The sequence below is a fragment of the Odocoileus virginianus genome, chromosome 16, assembly GCF_023699985.2.
Source record: "Odocoileus virginianus isolate 20LAN1187 ecotype Illinois chromosome 16, Ovbor_1.2, whole genome shotgun sequence".
Classification (NCBI taxonomy): Eukaryota; Metazoa; Chordata; class Mammalia; order Artiodactyla; family Cervidae; genus Odocoileus; species Odocoileus virginianus.
In genome coordinates this window covers 17,321,501-17,343,167 of record NC_069689.1, presented here as the reverse complement: position 1 = coordinate 17,343,167, position 21,667 = coordinate 17,321,501, and the positions used below count along the sequence as shown (strand labels likewise).

The window sequence follows — 21,667 nt, the reverse complement described above, 5'->3', positions numbered from 1 at the left end:
ATCAAGTCCTCTATTGTCCCTTTCTCCTCCTGCCTGTTCTATTCAGGTTTTCGGTAAATTGCATGAGGCCCACTCACATTATGGAGGGCAATCTGCTTTAATTCATTTAAATGTTAATCTCACCCAAAACATACACGCAAACACTCAGAATAATGTCTGGGCACCAAATGCCTGGGCACTCACTCCATGGGCCAACCAAGTGGACACGTAATCTGAGGTTACCACCAAGGGCATGGAATCATAGCTCAGGCTTCTCTTTGTAAGAATTTGGTTTCTGACTATGACAGAGAGGCTAAAATCACACTAACCCTTCCTCAAGGAAACTATAAATGCTGACTAAGATATAAAATATAGATGGTTAAAGGTACTGGAGAACAGTGTAGAAGCTTGAGGTAAGGACAGGGAGAAGATTCCAGAGAGAAAGGAAGTGTGTTGCAGTGAAGCAACATTTGCTGCTGGTTCTTCCCTCTAGGACTTTTGCTGATTTCCAGTCTAGGGCACAGAAGTGGGCAGAACACAGTGGCTTAGAGCCTATATCAGTGTCACTAGGCTGAGGAAACAAAAATGAGAGTTCAGAAGCAATAAGAAGTTAGGACGCGAGGGGACTAATTTTCTAGAAAATAGAAACCCACAAGGAAGCGAATTCAGTGTTCTGCACACCATTTCCCTTCAGGGAATTTTCTGACTGTCCTCAATGAGTCACAACTTCTCCTCTGTCCATGGGGTTCTCCAGGCAAAAATACTGGAGCAGTGAATGTATGGGATACCGAATAATCAGACAAAAGTTACCTGCTAAAATAACACATGTTTTAGCAGGCTCATGGTATTCAGGGGACAAGAACTGGTGGATGAACTTGTGAAGGGGGCAGTGGAGATCTCCTTATTGCTACATTAGGTGGGGGAAGGCCAAATAAACCAGACCTCAAAAAACACTGAAACCCAATCTTGACTCTTCAAGAGAATCTTTCTGTCCTCTCTCTGCCCAAGGGAAGAAAATAAAATATTCCCTTGAGAAAGAAAATAGTCACAACTACATAATTTTTGATATACATTGTCCGGCATCTAATAAAAACAACCAGGCATAACAAATAACAGAAAAACATAGCTGAAGATGAAGAGAAAAATAGAGAATAAACATTCACAGGTATCTAGATATTGGAGCTATCAAGCAGACTTTCACCATGATTATTCTGTATAATGAAATAGAAGAAAAGACAAGAGACATGGAATCCACAAAAAGAATCTAATTAGAATTCTAGTATTAAAAATAAAATAACTTCAGTTAAGAGTTCAGTAGAGGTATTCAACAGTAGTCCAAACAGAGGAAAAGAGAGAAGGAGTGAGAGATGGGCAAATAGAAAATATTCATATTAAGCCCAGAGAGAAAAAAAGAACAGAAAATGCAGAAAAGCACATAAGAGATATATGAGACAGGATGAAAACATCTAATACATGCATAATTGTGGTCCCAGAAAAAGAAGAAAAAATTGGAATAAAAGCAATTTTAAAGAGAGAATTTCTGTGAATTCTTCAAAACAGACATCAGATTGCATATTCTAGAAGTTACATGAACCCCAAACAGGATTAGTACAAGAAAAACTGCACCTAGGGACATAATTTTAAAACAGTTGAAAGACCAAAAAAAAAGAGAGAGAGAGAGACAGAGAGAGAAGAAATTTAAAGCAGCCAGAGGGGGAAAAATTCAGTACCTTCAAAGGATTATAAAAATTATAGATAGCTTTTCAACCAAAAATATGAAAGTCAAATATAATGGAATGACATCCTTCCAGAACTGAAAAAAAAATCTGCCTACTTAATACCCAGTGAAATTATCCTCCAATAAAAAGTCAAATTAAAGGTGCTTTCATGTGAATTAGTCTGGTTTCTTGATCAGGAAAAGAGGCACTGCAAGTAGTTTTTGTAATGAAGGGTTTTATTACAGGAACTGGGGCTCTCATGGGTGTGGGTGGATTGGATGAGGGGATGAAGTTCTGGAAGGCTGCAGCTGGGGAAACAGAAAGTCACTAACTTCTTCAGCCTAAAATACTGAAGTAGCATGTGTGTGTGCATATGTGCTCGGTCGTGTCTGACTCCTTGTGATTCCATGGGCTGTAACCCACCTGGCTTCTCTGTCCATGGGATTATCCAGACAAGAATCCTGGAGTGGGTTGCCATTTCCTTCTCTGGGGGATATTTCCCGACTCAGGGATCGAACCTGTGTCTCCTGCATTGGCAAGCAGGGTGATAGACAGTGGCTTTATGATATTTTCACCACAGGGTCCTGTGTATTCTTGTAGACTGCACATGGCCTTAGTTCCAGCATTCAAGGCCTATTTACCTACAATCTGGGACAAAATAAGTGTTTCTGGAACTCTATGGCATGTCAGAGATGGTTTACGACCTACAAAAAAGAATATTTCAAGATCTTAAAAATATAAATTTTAGGTAGCTGTTGACTTACTTTGAAAATGATCAGGTTCTTCATCCACTTATGGTTACTGGGGTAAGGGTGAGGGGGCGGGAGAGATAGCTTGGGAGTTTGGGATGGAAATGTACACATTGCTATATTTAAAATAGATAACCAGCAAGGATCTACTACACACAGGGAACTCTGCTCAATATTCTGTAATAACTTAAAAGGGAAAAGAATCTGAAAAAGAACAGATACATGAATATGTATAACTGAATCACTTTCACCTGAAACTAACACATTATTTTTAGTCAACTCTATTCCCATATAACATAAGAATTAAAAAAAGGAAAAAGATCATGTTCTTCTAGATGGTTTGAAGTCTGGTTTGGAGTCTAAACACATCTGGAACCTGCCCTTGGGGAGAAACATACGCAGTTCACAGATGATTAAAAGTGACAGTTTGAGAAGGGAGTGAAGCAGCAGCCCAGTGAGTGATCACCAACAGTGGTGTTTCTAGAGAAAATCCACAGGGCTCTCACCCACGCACGCCTCTGCAGTCTCAGCCCTCGCTCCTGGGCCAGCGGCTCCCCTTGGGTGCCCCAGTGCTGTCACAGCCCATGTCCCCCCACAGCAAACGGCCCTGCAGCAAGAGCAGTCTCGCCCTCCAGGCGGATTCCCTGGGCAAAGTCCCTGAAGGCTCTCCATCCGCACTTTTGGGCTCTGAGGATGTTCTACCTGCATGGTTTCACTGGGAGGGATTTCATCTCACACCTGGACCAGTGGTCACCTGGGGGATGTGGACATTCCCTAGAGCTGACCTATGCTCTGTGGGAATAAAGGGCAACCTTGAGAGCTGGGGCAGCCAGAGAATAGGGTGGGGATAAAACCAACATTCACTGAGCACCTACTGTACGCTGCTGCTGCTGCTAAGTCACTTCAGTTGTGTCTGACTCTGTGAGACCCCATAGACGGCAGCCCATCAGGCTCCTCTGTCCACAGGATTCTCCAGGCAAGAATACTGGAGTGGATTGCCATTTCCTTCTCCACCTACTGTATAACAGGTGCTTAATGCTTTGCACGCATGACCTCGTTTGATGTTCACAATTCTGTTTTTTTTTTAATGGATATAACAGTATTTGAGTTATCTATTTCTTCTTTAAAAATAAGTATTTTATTTATAAATATTTATAATATTTCACTGCCTCAGCAGTGAAATCAGTTCAGTCGCTCAGTCGTGTCCGACTCTTTGTGACCCCATGAATCACAGCATGCCAGGCCTCCCTGTCCATCACCAACTCCCGGAGTCTACCCAAACTCATGTCCATCGAGTTGGTGATGCCATCCAGCCATCTCATCCTCTGTTGTCCCTTTCTCCTCCTGCCCCCAATCCTTCCCAGCATTAGAGTCTTTTCCAATGAGTCAGCTCTTCGCATGAGGTGGCCAAAGTATTGGCGTTTCAGCTTCAACATCAGTCCTTCCAATGAACACCCAGGACTGATCTTTAGGATGGACTGGTTGGATCTCCTTGCAGTCCAAGGGACTCTCAAGAGTCTTCTCCAACACCACAGTTCAAAAGCATCAGTTCTTTGGTGCTCAGCTTTCTTCACCGTCCAACTCTCACATCCATACATGACCATTGGGAAAACCATAGCCTTGACCAGACGGACCTTTGTTGGCAAAGTAATGTCTCTGCTTTTTAATATGCTGTCTAGGTTGGTCATAACTTTCCTTCCAAGGAGTAAGCGTCTTTTAATTTCATGGCTGCAGTCACCATCTGCAGTGATTTTGGAGCCTAAAAAAAATAAAGTCTGACACTGTTTCCACTGTTCCCACATTTATTTCCCATGAAGTGATGGGACCAGATGCCATAATCTCAGCAGTGAAATAAATATGAGTAAGTATTTATTTATTTTGACTGTGCTGGGTCTTCACTGCTGCATGAGCTTTCCTGCAGGTGCCCTGAGCCGGGGTTACTCTTCACTGCGGTGTGTGGGTTTCTCATTGTGGGGGCTTCTCTTGTTGCAGAGCACAGGCTCTAGAGCGCATGGGCTTCAATAGCTGAGGCACATGGGCTCGGTAGTTGCAGCTCCCAGAGTCTAGAGCACAGACTCAGTAGTTACAGCGAACGGGCTTAGTTGCTCTATGGCAAGTGGGGTCTTCCTGGATCAGTGGTCAAACCCGGGTCTCCTGCATTGGCAGGCGGATTCTCTACCACTGAGCCACCAGGGAAGCCCTGTACCTTGGGTTCTGTGTTTCCCATTGTGCCGAAGAGGCTGAGGCACAGACAGATCAAGGGTCGTGTCCAAGGATGTCCGGCCAGTGGGAGGTAGCAAGAATTCACTTACACCACATCCTTCATCAGGCTGTTTCCTTCTCACCTCTGAGTCTTTGCCTCAAAATTTCACCAGGTGGCATACCTCTCCCTCACAGCATTACATTAGTTAACGTGTTTTGCTGCTTCCTTTGTGTCAGTCCTGACTCAGGTAATGGCTCTCAACAGATGAAAGGGCGCATCTCTGTCCTGCAGGCATGCTTCTGGGTCTTTCCCTGTAATGTCTCCCCCAAAAGCTCCTGCTCGCGGGGCTTCCCCCTCCTTCCCTTCTTCAGCCTAAGGGGTCAGGTCCTTGCAGTATTGGAGCCAAGGAGGTATGTTTGGGTGACTTTTGAGTTGTTCCCCTGGCAGGTAAAAGTGAAGTGAAGTCGCTCAGTCATGTCTGACTCTTTGTGACCCCATGGACCGCAGCCCACCAGGCTCCTCCATCCATGGGATTTTCCAGGCAAGAGTACTGGAGTGGAGTGCCATTTCCTTCTCCAGGGGATCTTCCTGACACAGGGATCGAACCCAGGTCTCCCGCATTGTAGGCAGACGCTTTACCATCTGAGCCACCAGGGAAGTCCAGGAGTTGTACCCTAGAGGTGAAGCATATGGGCTCCGGAGCTGGACAGCCTGGTTCAACTCCAGGCTCTGCCATGGGCTAGCAAACCATGCCTCAGTTTCCCCACCTGGAAGAGGGAGGCAGAGCAGAACTACTGCTCATGATTTCAGGGGGGCAGCTACTAAATTTGTTGATATCTGTCAACTCTATAATGCTGTTTAATCTGCAGTATTGAATGCACAGTGGGCGCTGGACACAGAGGGAGACTTGAAAGATTGGTCAATGGTTCTGTGATCACCATGCCTAGGCTGGAGCAGAGAGTTAATAAATATTTCTAGACCCCTGGCTGCCTTGCTCTCAATTCAGAGCCCCTTGTCCAGTAGAGAGGATTGGATCCCACTTGTTGTAGTTTCCCTTGGTAGGAAGGATAAAAGGGAGCACACAACATGTTCTGCTGAAATTCAGCTTCATCCCTGGGTGCTCTGCTCAGTCCCCATCAAAGGTTACCTGCATCAGAGGTACACTTTCCTGGGCACATTCGCACCTACAGAGAACTCATCCTCACTGCTGTCTCTCTCTAGGGCAGAGCTCCCCAGCCTTTTTGGTACCAGGGACTGCTTTTGTGGAAGGCAAAGTTTCGTAGTGCCCGGGATGCTTTCAAGCACATTACATTTATTGTGCACTTTGCTTCTAGGATTATTGTTGGTTCCACCTTAGATCAGAAGGCATTATATCCTGGAGGTTGAACCCTCTGCTCTACTGCTTATTTTATTTACCTGTTTCATTTCCGCCACTAGAATGCAAGCCCCATGAGTGCAGGGCTTATTGTCTGCTTTTTTCACCGCCCTATTCTCAGTGCCTAACAGTGCCTGGCACTTAGCACATAGTAGGCGTTCAGTAAATCAGTGTTGAGGCAGAACACGTGTTTGTCTCCAAAGCGGTGCATGTAGCCCATGTGATGGCCACCTACCTGCACACTTTAATTTTTTAACTTAAAAAAATTTTTTTCTTTATTTCTTTAAGAGCCAATTCCACTGTTCAAGAGGATTTTGGCAGCTCTTCAAGTTTTTGAAGGTTAACTCTTATTCAGTTTTTAGTTCAAAGCAACAGAGAGGTTTTGTGCTTGGCAGGTTGCCAGGACATGAGGCAGGCCTCCTGGGATCCCCTCCTTTCCAATAGGAGAAGTAGGGTCCACATAGGCAGGCAGGGCAGGGGGAGAGGGGTGCAGAGGGCCCAAGGGGCTGGTTGGACATGGGGTCATGTGTGCTGGTGGCCTGGCGGAGGCAGGAGGTGGGATGGGCCAGGACAGGGCATGAGGTGGGATTGGACTTAGTGCAAAGCCTTTTCTGGCTGACCCCTCACGCTGGCTTCACCACACCTGGTCTCATCCACACCCACCTGTCAGGATTCTCCAATCACTGCTTCGTCCACACCCACATCTGCTTAGGCGGTTGTACAGTCACTCCCCACTGTGAACAAAAGAGAGTCCACACCATTTACCCTGGCAACCAAAGCCTCCAACATTTAACTCCGTATCCCTCTCTAGCATGACTCTCCCCTGTGATCCAACACAAGCCTTCTATTGCTATGAAGCTCGTCTTCTCTTCTTTTTTCAGAACATACATTTTCTCTGGTGGTCTTTGCCCATAATGTATCTCCTCCATCCTCTCCCAGACTGTCTTACCCTCTTTCTCTTTATTTCAGACTTCCCTGGCTTTCAAGATCCAATTCAAGTCTTACCTCCTTGGGAAGACGGTGGGGGAGTTCTACCACTTGCTTTTGTTGGTACAACTTCTTCCTAGACATGTACCATCCACAGTCACCCTCCAGGCACCAACTTCATTGTGGGGATGTATTGTCACAGGCATGGTACATACATGGAGCTGTGTTGGCATTTCTGAGTTTCCCCACTACTTCCAGACAGATGCCTTTTTAAGACTGGAGGGGCACACTTGTGGGAGTGGGCTTGCTGACCCCCAAAAGGATGCATCATTACTTATATGCAAATTCATCCCTCTGATCAAGATTGCACCATAAGCCCACTGTCTCCCCAGGCCATACTGATTTTTCCACTTTCTTTGCTCTGGAGTTGTCCTTGGACACTTGACCTCTGTTTCTGAATTTTATTTCATTGGCCCATCTTTGCACCCCCTTCTTTTCATAGAACATAGCTTACAGCTCCTGCCCTGCTTCAATCTCCTCTCAAGGTGAACTAACTTCTCACATCCAGGCAATGATATTTCAGGTTGACATCACTTTGCTATATAGCCAAGATGGGTCACCAAGCAGTGAGAAATTCACTTACTCCTCCTGATGTCTTTTGGGCCTTTTCCTAGGACTTATGCCCAAAGGACACTCAGGAAGGATCAGCAGTGGTGGCAGCAGCAGTGGACAACTCCAGGGAGGCCATTCTGTTCTCATCGCCGACTTTCTAGCCACAGCTGACTCCAGATTGGAGGAGACAGTAGAGTGAATGACTGACCCCTGCTGTGGGTGCTCAACCCCCTCCTGTAGGCATCACTCCTCACTGTTCACAAAACCCAGGGTCAACTTTATTAGCATCTTTGCACAGTGATTCACTGCTCCTCACAGCAGCCCTGAGATGCAGGCTGGTGCTGGCCCTCCTGTTTTTTAAAAAGGGGACAAGACACCCCCTGGCCTCCCACGATGGTCACCCAGCAGCTGGGTTGACAACTTTTCCCAGGAAGAGTGGGCTCTTGGTGGTCACCTCCCAAAGGAGCAGGAGGAAAGGCCGGTTGAAACGGGCGTGTGGGGCCGACGTCGCTTTCAGCGACCGAGGCTGGGAGAGGAGGCCGGAGGCCACGCCTGCCTCAGTTCCCCGCTCACTCACGTCCACTGTCGCCTTGTGTGACACCTAGAAGGAGAGCAGGGGGCAGAGACAGCATGAAGTCATGGTGCTTTATGGGGTCCGAGGCCACCTTGTGCGGCAGAAGGAAATGGAGGCGGAGTTACCCGACTCAGGCCCTGCCCTCCCAGGAAGCAACTCCTGCCTTTATTTCATTTCCTTCCTTCACAGGTTTCTCTACCTCCATTGTCTCCTGGGGTGTCACCCTGGCCATGCTGTTTGCTCTTTGAAGGAGAAACAGATAGGTCTGAACGGGGTTGAGGGCTGCACGAGCATGCATATTTGCTCAGTCGTGTCTGACCCCAAGGACTGTAGCCCGCCAGGATCTTCTGTCCATGGGATTCTCCAGGCAAGATTATTGGAGTGGGTTGCCATTTCCTTCTCCAGGGGATCTTCCTGATCCAGGGATGGAACCCAGGTATCCTGCATCTTCTGCATTGGCAGGTGGATTCTTTACCACTGCGCCACCTGGGAGGCCTGCTCAAGCATGCACCAGTCTGTAAAAACCCAACAGCCACTTTTAGGAGCATTTCCCAAGTGCTCGGGTGTACGCAGCACAGGCTGGAGAATCATTTTCTGCTATGAGCTGTGCTTGTTCTCACGAAGTCTCAGTTTTCTCATGAAATGGCTTGCTCCGCCTAAGTCAATGGTTTCCAAAATGAGCTCAGCAAAACCAGGTTGTCTGATGTGCCAAGCCCTGTACTGGCCTCCATGGAAGGAATTCTACTCTTCACTGTTGACAGTAGCTAGGACATGGAAGCAACCTAGATGTCCATCAGCAGATGAATGGATAAGGGAGTTGTGGTACATATACACAATGGAATATTACTCAGCTATAAAAAAGAATACATTTGTGTCAGTTCTAATGAGGTGGATGAAACTGGATCCTGTTATATAAAGTAAGTCAGAAAGAGAAGCACCAATACAGTATATTAATACATATATATGGAATTTAGAAAGATAGTAAAGATGTAAAGAAAACTTTTGGACTATGTGGGAGAAGGTGAGGGTGGGATGATTTGAAAGAATAGCTTTGAAACATGTATATCACCCTATGTAAAATAGATGACCAGTGCAAGTTCGATGCATGAAGCAGGGTGCTCAGAGTTGGTGCTCTGGGACACCCAGAGGGAGGAGATGGGGAGGGAGATGGGTAGGAGTTTCAGGATGGGGGGGACATATGTGCACCCATGGCTGAGTCATGTCAATGTATGGTGAAAACCACCACAATATTGTAAAATAACTAGCCTCCAATTAAAATAAACTAATTAATTAAAAAAATTCTGCTCTTTTAAAGCCTTGTACCTGTATGCTAAGTCACGTCAGACTCTTTGCAACCCTATGGACTATAGCCTGCCAGGCTCCTCTGTCCATGGGATTGTTCAGGCAACAATACTGGAGTGTGTTGTCATTTTCTCCTCCAGGGGATCTTCCCAACCCAGGAACTGAACTCACATCTCTTATGTCTCCTGCATTGGCAAGCAGGTTCTTTACCGCTAGTGCCACCTGGGAAGCCCCTTAAAGCCTCATTTTCACACAACTCCTTAGGAAGGTTTCTGAGGCTTTAAATTTAATTAACTTGAAAATATTGGCCTTAACAGTCTCTTTCATTTCTAAAAAGATCTGTAAAGAGATAAATCTAACAACGAAGGTTACCATAAAATAAATCCTTTAAAAGGTTAAATTATTCCTTTTTCCTCTTGTTTGCTCTCTCCATGGTGGGCAGGTACACACACACACACACACACACACACACACACACACACACACTCAAAATCCTGTCCCTATTCCCTAGTTTCTTGTTCCAAATCTCAGCTGCTCTTTCCAAAATTGAAGACAGCACACTTTCTTTATGAAATTCCTAGCAAAGACTAAACTGATAATGACTCTACCTTAGGAAGGTAATAGAAGAACAGAAGGGTCTTTTTGGTCTTCCCTCTTATGGAAAATTGCATTCTTCTTCTTAAATACGAACTCTCCCTTCCTGTAGGCTGTCATCAGCCCCCGCCCATGCCTGTGGCCTGCAGTGCCTCCTGCAAGAGAACATGAGCCCACCCCAGTGATGGCTGTCTTAACTGTGGGGTTCATCTTAGTCAATGACAGATGAGTGGCCTTGACTGAGGCCATGAGTGAGGAGAAGTATTAAGAGACATTGCATATTTTCTCTGTTTTTTCCTCCAATGCAATGAGAATGGCATGTCCCACATAGAAGCCTACATTCTTTTAACCTACATTCTAGAATGAAGAAGACATGCCAAGTCGATTTGTAGCAAGATGTAGTGATACACCTCTGATATGTCACATGGACAGGTAATAAACCTCTGTTAGAAGAAGACACTGAAATTTGGGGGTTGTTTGTTCCTACAGCAAAGCTGATGGATACACTTCCTGTTCATGCCCACTACTCTCTACAGTTCTAACAAAGGCAGACAGAATCTCACTGCCTGCCTTTGGAGGAAGTTTAAAGGATAAAAAGAAGGCTGGTCCCACCCCTGGGGAAATTCTGGCTCCATGGATGGGCGTCTACTCTATTCAAGACTCTGTTCTTTCTTTGAAAAACAGAAGTCTAGAAGAAAGGAAAGTAAAAAGGGAGCTGCCAGCGAAAAGAAGACTTAAAGATTGTGATACTGAGGAACCAGAAAAGAAAAAAAGGCGCACTCGACTTTCAAGTGAACCTTATGTCAAAGGAGAAAATACCTTCCCCTCCCAGCCAACACGCACATCCACATACACCACCTTACCCTGGAGATTGTTCTGTTGAGCTGCCCGGTAATTCCTGAGTAGTCAGCTTCTGAGTGGAATAAGCTGGTGAGACCAATATGAGGAAGTATCTCTTCCAGGTTATATGTTCCAGAAATGGAAAACTTTGGCAGGTGCAAATCCAGCAGGCTGGGGAGAGAATCAGACAGAGAAGAGCCACTATCTCATTATACATGCTGCTCTTGCCCTGTGTGTGGGCAGCCTGAGCTTTGGGAGGGAAACATGCTCCCCAGGGTGGGGGAACCAGGCTTCTCATGATAGCACCTACTATGCCAGAACATCCCACAGTCCAGAACTCCCTTGTCTTCAGACCACACAGAGTATCTTGTCTGGATCTAAGAAGACTCCTGGCACAGCTATAGGTCTTCATCTTCGTCACATTTCTGGAGGATTTTCTAGGTGCTGAACATTGGGTTAGGTTTCCGAGGCTTTGCTGATTGAAGTCACGTAGTAACCGTGGAAAGTAAATGCTGTTAACATTGCCCCACCTCCATATCTGATTTATTAGCAAGTTCTGTTGGCTCAGTTTCTGAACTATATCCTAAACCCATCTATTGGCAAACCCCTAATAAAGTTACACCATCTCTCATCTATCTGAACTTCAGGGGCTGTTGAAGATCTAATGAGATTCCTTGCATGTAAAGTGACATCATGAATCCAGAGTAATTCTCTCTCCTGTTACGGCCATGCCTTCGCCATCAGATTGTCTTATTCCTAGTGTTATATTCACAAGTTTCCTTTGACTCAGAGAATTCTGTCCCTTTATTCCTGGGATTATTCATCTCTGAAATTACTGTTTGACAGTTGTCATGACACCTGCAAGCTTGGTTTAGTTACAGCCAGCTTGGAAAATTGTGCCTTGAATAAATTCAAATTAGAGATGCTAATTCAGATTATTTTTTACTGGTTTAACTCCTGGGCCAATATGAGGGTACAGATGTCTAACTGAAGTGGGAGGTAGTGGGAAGTTAGGGGTTGAACAGTGATAAAAAGGAAACAAATGTGGAGGACAGAAAGCAATAGAGTATGGTAGAAACTACATTGGCCAATTTTTGAGCCAACCAGACACAATTTTCACAGGCAGCATTTGGAGGGCAGGTCCCGCCACAGAGCAGGGTTTGAGTATAGCCTAGCTGAGTGTGGCTTTTAGAGAGCCCAACATAAGAGTAGGTGTTTAATCAAGGTAAGTAAAAAATGGAGTTATCAGAAAGCACAATTCCTGTGGGCAGACTGGCCTTTCTCATAGCTGAATAAATGGAAACCTGGAAGCTTGAATTTTCCATGTCTGGAAGCCCATTCAAATGCTATCATGATATTGTAACTCTCCAGCATAACAAATGGTATCAGGGAATAACTGAGGTTAAGATAAATAACCTAGCTTGGTTTCAATTTTTGAAGGTCAAAGTGGAAGGTCAAAACAGACGCTTCTTAAGAAAAAAAAATCTACTGGTCTAGAAGATTCTATGGTACTTCCTTCTGTGATGGGGGAAAGGGCAGGTTCATCCCAAGAGAGCTTGAGAATATGGCGCTGGAATCAAACTGACCAGAGCTGTGTAGATTCACGAACAACAGGAATAATACTTTAAATCCTGGCCTCTGTCCATGACCTGTATCTCTTTTATTTGGTACTTGAATCTCTACCCAAACACAAAACACCGTTTCTCTATCCTTGGAACCTGTGCCATTGGGCTGCTGAGAGAAGGCTCCCATGTGGATGAGGGTGACTGACACCTATCAAGTAGTGATGGTGGATTTAAGAGGTTTAGTCTATACCTCATCCCTTTGAAGCCAGCGAATGTTCTGACCAATAGAATATGGCAGAAATGACATTGGCTAACTTCTGAGCCCAGGCCTTAAAAGAGTGGGAGCCTTCACTTCTTGCCTTTCAGAATGCTCCCTCTTGGATTCTTGAGCTGTCATATAACAATATCAACTGTGCCGAGCTGCTGTGCAGAAGCCCAGGCTAGCCGCATGGAGATGTTGCCTGGAGAGAGAGAGATGCCTGCTAAGCTCTTAGCTCAGCCAGCCAGCCAGCCAGTCCAGGGTCTAGACATCCAAGTGGAAGACACTTCAGTGCTCCACTTTGGGCCACTATCTGACTCCATCCACGAGAGACCCAAGTGACAACCGCCCAGCTGAACCCAGTCCTGCACAATCCAGAGAGATCCTAGATGGCTGTTTTTCAAGTTATTCTATTGGGGGTGGATTGTTATGCAGCAAGAGGTAATTAGAACTTGAGGCCAGGTTTTATCCAGAGTACCCCATAAAGGAAGAAACATATCAAGAATGGGTTAGTTGGAGTATGCAGTCTAGGGAAACCAGAAAAGGCTAAAACCACTATGAGAAAAACCACAAACCAAAAAGCAAGTGAGATAGAAGGGGTTAGATAGAGTTCCCCCAAACTGGCAATCAGCATTTTTATTTTTACAATGTTCTTCTTGGTATTTAGCTTCTTTAAGGAAAGTTTTAACTAAAAAAGAGGCACTCTTAAGAAATACCCACTGTTCTGTGAATCATAATTATTCTTAATATTGGATAATTGTCCTTGATCTGATTTGTTACGTACACTTAGCTGTCTTCTGATAGTAAATTATTATCCAGAGAAAAAGACAAGAAGAAAAGCAGAAAGATGTCCAGGAGGGGGTAAACATGATTAATACCTGGTGAGCCCTTCTCCTGCACCAGGTACCACTCTCATATTCTCTACATATTAACTTGATTAATCCTCCAAGCAACCCAGTGTGGTGGTTATAATGGCCCCATTTTACATTTGAGAAAATTTGAGACCCACATCCTGGAGAAGGGCATGGCAACCCACTCCAGTATTCTTGCCCGGAGAATTCCATGGACAGAGGAGCCTGGTGGGCTACAGTCCATGGGGTCACAAAGAGTCTGACATGACTGAGCGACTAAGAACTGAGACCCACATGTCAAGAATTGCCCAAGATCACATAGTTGGTTAACAGGCAGTGCAGAGAGCCAAGCTAGGGCTTAGGATCTTGCGACTGGAGTTGATCAAGACCTGCTGGTTTGTCACACAAAGTCAGCCAGAGTCCTTCCGCTCTGGCACTTACCTGGGGAGGAGCAACTTATCCCATTTCTTCAGGGTCTCTGGCTGCAGCGTGGCCTCCACCTGTGCCATCTTCCCTGGGTCAGGGAGGATCAACAGGGCCTGAGCACTCCCGCTGTATTCCAGCTGCAGGACGGTGCAGGCCACCTCCTGGTCATAGAGGAACCTGTGCATTGCCTTCTGGTGCATCATGGGGATGCGGAGAGAGGTCCTCCCATCCACAAAGAAGCTCTCTTGCTTCCGGGTCTGGTAACGATCAAAAGGATGCTTCCACTTGGCTTAGGACACAAAACCCACAAAACCATGAGAAGATATTCTAAGAGGGCTAGCCTGGGCAGACATACACTCAGCCACACTGGTTAGAGACGCAGCATCTCTCACAGTCCTGGCCACATGTGCAGTACTTTCTTTCTTTCTACTTACCATCTCCACCCACAATCATCTCCTGACGTGACCTCCTGAAAACACTGGTCTTGGTGATGGGGGAGGGGGCTGGCTCATCCTGTTCCTCATGCCCACCCCCCAATCCATGACCAAGTATTGCTGCTTCTGTCTCCAAAGTCACCACTTTATTTGAGGCCACCATCTGACTTTGAACCATTTCAGGAACCTCCTGACTTGTATTTGTTCTACCCTTATTCTCCTCCAAATCATTTCCCAGATTGTAGCCAGACTAAACTTGCACCAGTCTAATTAAATTTACTTCTTTCTTGGAAATGCAATGGTAACTCTTTTCCTTGGACCTTTGCACACAGTATATTTCAAGCTGAACCCTCTTCCATTCATTTTTCCCATAGCCTCTTTGCCTGGGTAAGTCTAACTCATCCTGTGTGTCTCAGCTTAGATGCCTTCTCAACCAGGAAGCCTTCCCTCACTCTTTGAATCTGGAAAGTTGCATCTTCCAAGAACTCCAGGACAACCACATCTACCCAGAAGAGTATCACTTTCCCACTGAGTTGTAGTTGTGTTTTTACTTACAACTCACATGGGGCTGTGGGCTACACAAGAATGAGAAAACTCTGCCGTATTCATATTGTTATTCTGTAGTCGCCAAGTCGTGTCCAACTTTTTGTGACCCTATGGACTGTAACCCACTAGGCTTCTCTGTGGATGGGATTTCCCAGGCAAGAATATTGGAGTGGCTTACCATTTCATTCTCCAGGGAATCTTCCCAACCCAGGGATTGAAACTTTGTACCCAGATTTCCCCAAAAGGTAATCAAGGTTCTGTGTGATATAGTTAGTACTTAATGTATGCTTTTGAATGAATGAATAACATTCCTAGAGGCCTTAAACATAAAGTCAAGGTTTACTTTGAAAATCATTCATTCAGCAAATGTCCTTAACCTGAACACATCCTTAAACCTGTGTCAGACTCAGGAGAACCCATGATGATTTAGACTCAGACACTACTGGTGTGAACCCAAGGATGTGAGGAACACATGCCAACCCTAGGATGCTGGTTGCCTTCAGGGAGGAATGGAAGGAAGAAAATGGGACCAGGGGAGGATTAAGAAGGAATTGAATGTATCTGCAATATTGCTTTTAAAAAAACCTGAAGCGAAAGGCAAAATGTTAGTATGTGTTACTTCTTGGTACATGGTGGTTTTTATGTCATTCTCTACAAATTTCTGTAGGTTTGAAATAGGCAATGATATAAAACATAAAATATTTCCCTAATAGTGAATTACTAAGAGAAAAGCAAGATTAACTGTAAATTGTATTAAAAAAAATCAGAGTAAAAGTAGAACAGAAAAAACATGGCAAAAGAAATCAAATATTGATAAATTAAGAAGTAGTGATATAAGATCAAGGCTTCTCTGGTGGCTCAGTGGTTAAGAGTTCACCTGCCAATGCAGGAGACGCAGGTTCAATCCCTGGGTTGGGAAGATCCACTGGAGACGGAAATGGCAACCTACTCCAGTATTCTTGCCTAGGATATTCCAAGGACAGTAGCGCCTGGAGGGCTAGAGCCCATAGTGTGGCAAGAATCAGACATGACTTAGTGACTAAACAACAATAAAAACAAATAAGACCAGTATTTAATACAGTAGAGGTAACTTCCAGAAGATATAGCCATAGACTTTTAGATAGGTGCCTTTTAGGGGCAGGGTTGGAGATGGAGGAGCTTGAGCCAGCCCTCACCTTTAAAGAACATGTAATTCAAGAGAACCATAAGCGTGTCTTGGGTGAACTCCTCCAGGCAGTCCACGACCTGCCCGTACGTTTGCCTTCTCACATAGTCATTAATCTGCTTCCTAGTTGCATCAGAGTTTGTGAAGTTGGCAGAAAAAGCAAAAACTCCATACAGCTCCCTGATGTTGTCCAAAATGTGCTGCTGAGGCTTCAGCTGCATGTCCAGGAACAGAGAGTTGCCGAGTTTCAATTCCAGTTTCGGGCTGGGTAGGTCAAGCGTGTGGATGAGGCTCTGGAAGCCCCGGTGGATGTCGGCTTCTGGGGTCTCGGTGAGATTGAAGCCAAGGCCCTCCAGGATCTGAGTCCGGGTATCAGCTTGTGCTCCCAGAGAGAGCAGGGCCAGGGTGCTGGAGATGCTTACTGGGGAGAAGAAGATGTTTCCTGGGGTTTCTGCTGCCAGCTGCTTGTACAGACGCAAAGCGAAGCTGGTAAGGGTGGGTGTGATTTTCTGGTAGGCGGGGAGGGTCTCTGAGAGCTGACCATGGCTGGCTTCAGGCACCCTCAGGCTCTTATCTCCACCGGCAGGAAAGGGCTGACAGTGGACAGAGACCAGGATCCCAGCTCCCAGCAGCCACAGCCATGCTGGCCTCATCCTCTGAAAACAAGATGGGGAACACATCATCCTTCATAAACAACCTCGTGTTTACACAGTACACCACATCCAGGCTGGATCCCACAGAGATGTCAAGTGGGGCGCTGCGGAGGGTGAGGAGGGGGTGAGCAAGCTGACTCCAGACACCTTCCCCCAGGTCACAGCAGGAGCCCCTTCTCAGCTTTATATATCGATTCATCTATAATATTTTGTTGCTTTTTCTGAACGATTAACCCCCCTCCTCCCCAAAATAAACTCCAACATCTTCCATGGTCTTTTCCCCTTGCTTTCTTCCTCCCTGCCTCCCTTCCTTCTTCCTTCCTTCCCTTCCTTCCTTTTTCTTTCTACTGTCTAGTCACTCTTTCAATAATTTGTTAACTTTCAAAGACTGGAGAGACCCTCAATAGTATGGGACAAAAGTCAGAACACTATGACAGGAGTGCTGCTGGCCTCCCCTGCACTTGGGTGTGGCCTTTAACTAACATCTTGCCTACTGGAGGGGGTAAGACGCTTCATGGACCTCCTGGCCAGGCTCTCCCAGAAGGAGGCATGCCCTCTGCTCTTTTGGTCTCTGTGAGCTGGAGTATGGATGAGACGATCGGCCTCAGATACCTTATGGGTGAGGGCAGCCCATGAGGGGTGGCAAAGCCACGGGATGAATGGAGCCTGGGGGTGGAGGGAGAGGAGAGAGATTTACTCCATCTCTGTTATCTCCAGTAGCTCTTGTCACTTGCAGGGGCTGAAACCTGTATCTTAACTGGTGGAGAGGTTTGGGAGAGATATCTGCTGAATTGAATCTCCCACCCACAAATTCAAATATTGAAGTCCTCATCCTCAGCATATCAGAATGTGGTCTTGTTGGGAAGTAGACTCATTGAGTTGTAATTAGTTAACATGAGGTTGTGTGCATTCAGGCTAAGCAGCTTCAGTCGTGTCCGACTCTTTGCAACCCTGCAGGCTGTAGCCCGCCAGGCTCCTCTGTCCATGGGATTCCCCAGGCAAGAACACTAGAGTGGGTTGCCATGTCCTCCTCCAGGGGAATCTTTCTGACCCAGGGATGGAACCCACGTCTCTTATGTCTCTGAAGCTCTAATATGAGGTTGCATGGGCCCTAACCTATATGACTGATGTCCTTATTAAGAGGGGAATTGGACACAGGAACACACAGGGAGAAGGCGATGTAAGGATGAAGGCAGAGATCAATCAGGGTGATGATTCTACAAGCTAAGGAACACCTAAGTTTACAGGAGCAGAGAGAGCGGCTTGGAGCAGACTCCCATCTTGGAGCCTCAGGACCTAGCCTTGCCGACACCTCGATCTTGGATTTCTCATCCTCAGAACTATGAGAATCCGTTTCTGTAGTGTAAGCCAACCAGTTTGTGGAAGGTTGTTAATACAGCCTAGGAAACATATACAATAGCTCCTGTGCTTTAAGGAGCTTGTTAATATGACTCCATCAATATCATCCATATATCATAATACCATTAATATCACTCCATTAATATGAAGTGGCCAGAAGAGCCTTCATGCCACCCCTAGAGGGTCAAAGTGCTTCGGGGTGAGGAGTGCAGCGCCAGCTCGGGGTGAAGGCTTATCACACATGGGTCCCCACATCGACACAGAGCTTGCACTCAGGCCCCCACCCCCACTTGCTGTCCTCTGTAAAGAGTCTCGGCCCCTTGCTCCTTCCAAGACCGACCCTTCTGTTGTTCCATGCCTCAGCGGCCATCCACAGCTCACCACCCCATCCTCGTTTGTCTCTCCTGATGCATTTTATGTCTTAACACACTACTGACTAGGGGATTTTGCAAAAACCAAATCCTGTGGCTGGTGTTTTGTTATGTAAGTGAATATTGAAATGACTCGGTCAATAACGTTCCAGTAACAAAAGATGTATCTCTGGTCAGTAAGTTGTTAATCAGCACCTTTAATGCCTTTCACCCAAACCAATGATCTCTGGACCATTTACATATTTTTGCAGATAGTTTATAGCACCTGGTGCCCTGGGAATCCCTTTAAATCCCCAAGGCCAGTTGTTGGGAGGGAGGAATGTAGCTTCATTATCGATTATGTCGAAACACGTTTGCTGGTCAAAGTACTGCAGGCAGATCCCCAAGGACACGTCCTAACCCCTCCATTGCAGCTCAGTACATGGCATCACCGACTCAACGGACCTGAGTTTGAGTAATCCCCGGGAGTTGGTGATGGACAGGGAGGCCTGGCATGCTGTGGTCCATGGGGTCGCAGAGTCGGACACGACTGAGTGACTGAACTGAATTGAACTGAACAGGCCCACTTAGTAATGATTCTCATTCATATTGAGAAACAGAACAACTTAAAAATTGGACTGCCCCTGGAGAAAATTAGAAATACAGCTGTAATAAAACTTTTTCCAGTTTATTCTTTTTTTTTTTTTAACTTTTTCCAGTTTATTCTTTTTATCCCAGTGAACTCACCACCACTTTCTACTTATTGCACCCCGAGAACACCCAGACCTGCAGAGTATCTATTTCACAAAGGACTGAACTGTAAGTCAGAAGGCCTGGGTTTGAATCAAGGCTCTGTAGTTAAATCATCGGGTGACACTGTGTTAAGGAAGCTTTCCTAACTGCTGGTTGATATTTGCAAAATGCAAATGACAATGCCTGCCTCCTGGGGGTGGGGTTGCTTAAGGATCTTGAGACGTAATATAATGTAAAGAGCACCTGGCATGTAGGAAGCATGCAATGCTAATTTTCACCCCTTTCTACTGAGGCTGGATATAGTTACACCAAAGTTATTCCTTTATTCCTTTCCCCACAAGATCTCAGAAGAAAATTAAGAAGCCCATGAATTAGGTATAACATCCCTACTTATCGTTTCTTTTGTGGTGGAGATGGAGATATTAGCTGTATTGGATCACTAGCTCCCAGCCTGTTCTCAGATGCTGTGGGAGGGATGTGTGCGAAGGCGGGGATGGATCATCTCAAAGCCTGGAGAAGGAGATGCAGCTGCAGTGCAGAGGGAGAGAGAAAGCTCTGGAAATGCTAGAATAGATGCAAGCCAGGAAGCCCGGTCTGCCCCACATGTCAGCAGTGCCCCAGTGGAGGAAAACTGCTTCATGTCATTTCAGGGAATCCTTATGAGAACCTAAGCCCTCGGTAATATTATCACTGTTGTACCCACGGGGAAATTGAGTCTCGGGGCAGAGACAAACACAAGTGGTAGGAGCATGGGTCAAATTCCAGACCAGGGCCCTGAAGCATCCCTATTTCATATAATAAAATGTCCCATAAAGTTACTACAACTGTGCGATCATTTTGCTTTGGGTTGTATTGCTCTGTTTTCTTGTCTAACTGTGAGAAATACTGGGAGTTTCTCAAAAGAAATTTAAAGGCCAAGTTATTTATAAAAGGTTGTTTAAAACCTGAAGTTCCTGCTTCAAGACTTAGATGCAGTACATCATTGCATTTTTCCTTTAGGGAACTCAGTTCTGCCATTTATTCTGCCCAAGTGAGAAGGAGGGACTGGTGGGGGTGGGGGGGGGAATTGCAGGGGGAGGGAGAGGAGGGGGAGGGAAAAAGAGAGTGCTGTCACCCCCACCTTCATTTCAGACACAAGCGTGGTACTCACAGCAAGGTCCCTGGGCTGGGGGACTTGGGTCTTCAACACTGCCTCGCCTCCTACCCACAGGAAAATAGTGTTTGACGATCACGGCAGCCTAGTTAATATTTGTCAGGTCAATTCCTAGAACCGGTATGAAGACCGGAAGTGACCTTTTCTTTACAGTTTCCGTCCTGCTGGCCTGTCCTGCAGAGTGAATTGAGATCCTGGACCCGGCTTGGTGAGTGAAGACATTCGCATATAAATGTGACATCAGGGGGTCGTGATGTGGCAGCTGCTGACCCATTACCAGTGTTTTGTGTTTTCTGGACCATGTTCTTCATGAATCACTCTGAATAGGAGATGTTAACTAAACTTACTGTGGTGATCATTCCACAGTATATGTAAGTCAAACCATCATGCTGCACACCTTGACCAAATCCTTCATGGACACCCTCTACTAAATGTAACTGAGGCATTTGGTAGATGCCCCCCTCCTCCAGGGTAAGCAGATGGAGTTTATTCCCTGTGGAATATCCAAGCTCCAAAACTCCAAAATGTCAATAGCAGGACCATCAGGAGAGGAAGCTGGGCCTTGCCCAGGTAAGAGATGAGGGACCACATAAAGTCAAGAAAATCTTCCTGACTGGAGAGCTCCTTGGAGGTTAAAAAGGGAGGGGGCGCCACCCCATAATAAGTGATGCCAGTTACCCATAGGCCTCTTCGATGGAACTCATCTTGACTGAGAGATGCGCATGTACATATGAGAGGACCCATCTTCCCAGCCCAGGAATCGAGCTGGGGTCTCCTGCATTGCAGCCAGATTCTTTACCAATTGAGCTATCAGGGAAGCCCAACTACGGTTCAGAACCAGGCAAACCCAGAAGAAATGCCCCATATAAGTGATTAAAACTACCACGAGGGCACCACTCTCTCTCTCTCTCTCTGAGTCTACCCATGTCTGTCTACATGTCCTGTACTCTTTTCCCAAGTAAACACTGTAATTGCTTCAGTACTTTCTGTATTTATGGGAATTCTTTTCTGCAAAGCCAAGGGGCCAGGGCCTTGTCACTGACCACTGGTCTAGAGATTAGGAACTGGCTTTCTCCCTGCAGCAACCTGACCTCAGTCTCTGACCAGGAACCGAAACCCTGCTTCAAGCCACGGCAGGTCGGGGCCACCAAGATCAGAACCAGGCCCTCAACATCCTCTACCTTGCCTCTCTGCCTCTGCCATGCATCTGCTTGGATATGATCCGTGCCCAAGCGTGGGTCTCCTGGCCTTCTTCCATTTGCTTATGCTTCTGACTCCAC

The 21,667-nt window shown here is 46.0% G+C and overlaps 1 protein-coding gene across 1 annotated transcript; it reads right to left on the bottom strand.

The window, feature by feature from the left end:
- Window positions 1-7,819: 7,819 nt before the first annotated feature.
- On the bottom strand, window positions 7,820-20,487 carry LOC110140628 (serpin A11). Its single transcript, XM_020899160.2, has 5 exons — window positions 20,385-20,487; window positions 16,130-16,775; window positions 13,990-14,263; window positions 10,897-11,044; window positions 7,820-8,164 (listed from the first exon to the last, which is right to left on the bottom strand). Exons 2-5 carry the CDS (start codon window positions 16,770-16,772, stop codon window positions 7,961-7,963), a joined length of 1,269 nt encoding a protein of 422 aa, XP_020754819.2. The 5' UTR covers window positions 16,773-16,775; window positions 20,385-20,487; the 3' UTR covers window positions 7,820-7,960.
- Window positions 20,488-21,667: the final 1,180 nt, after the last annotated feature.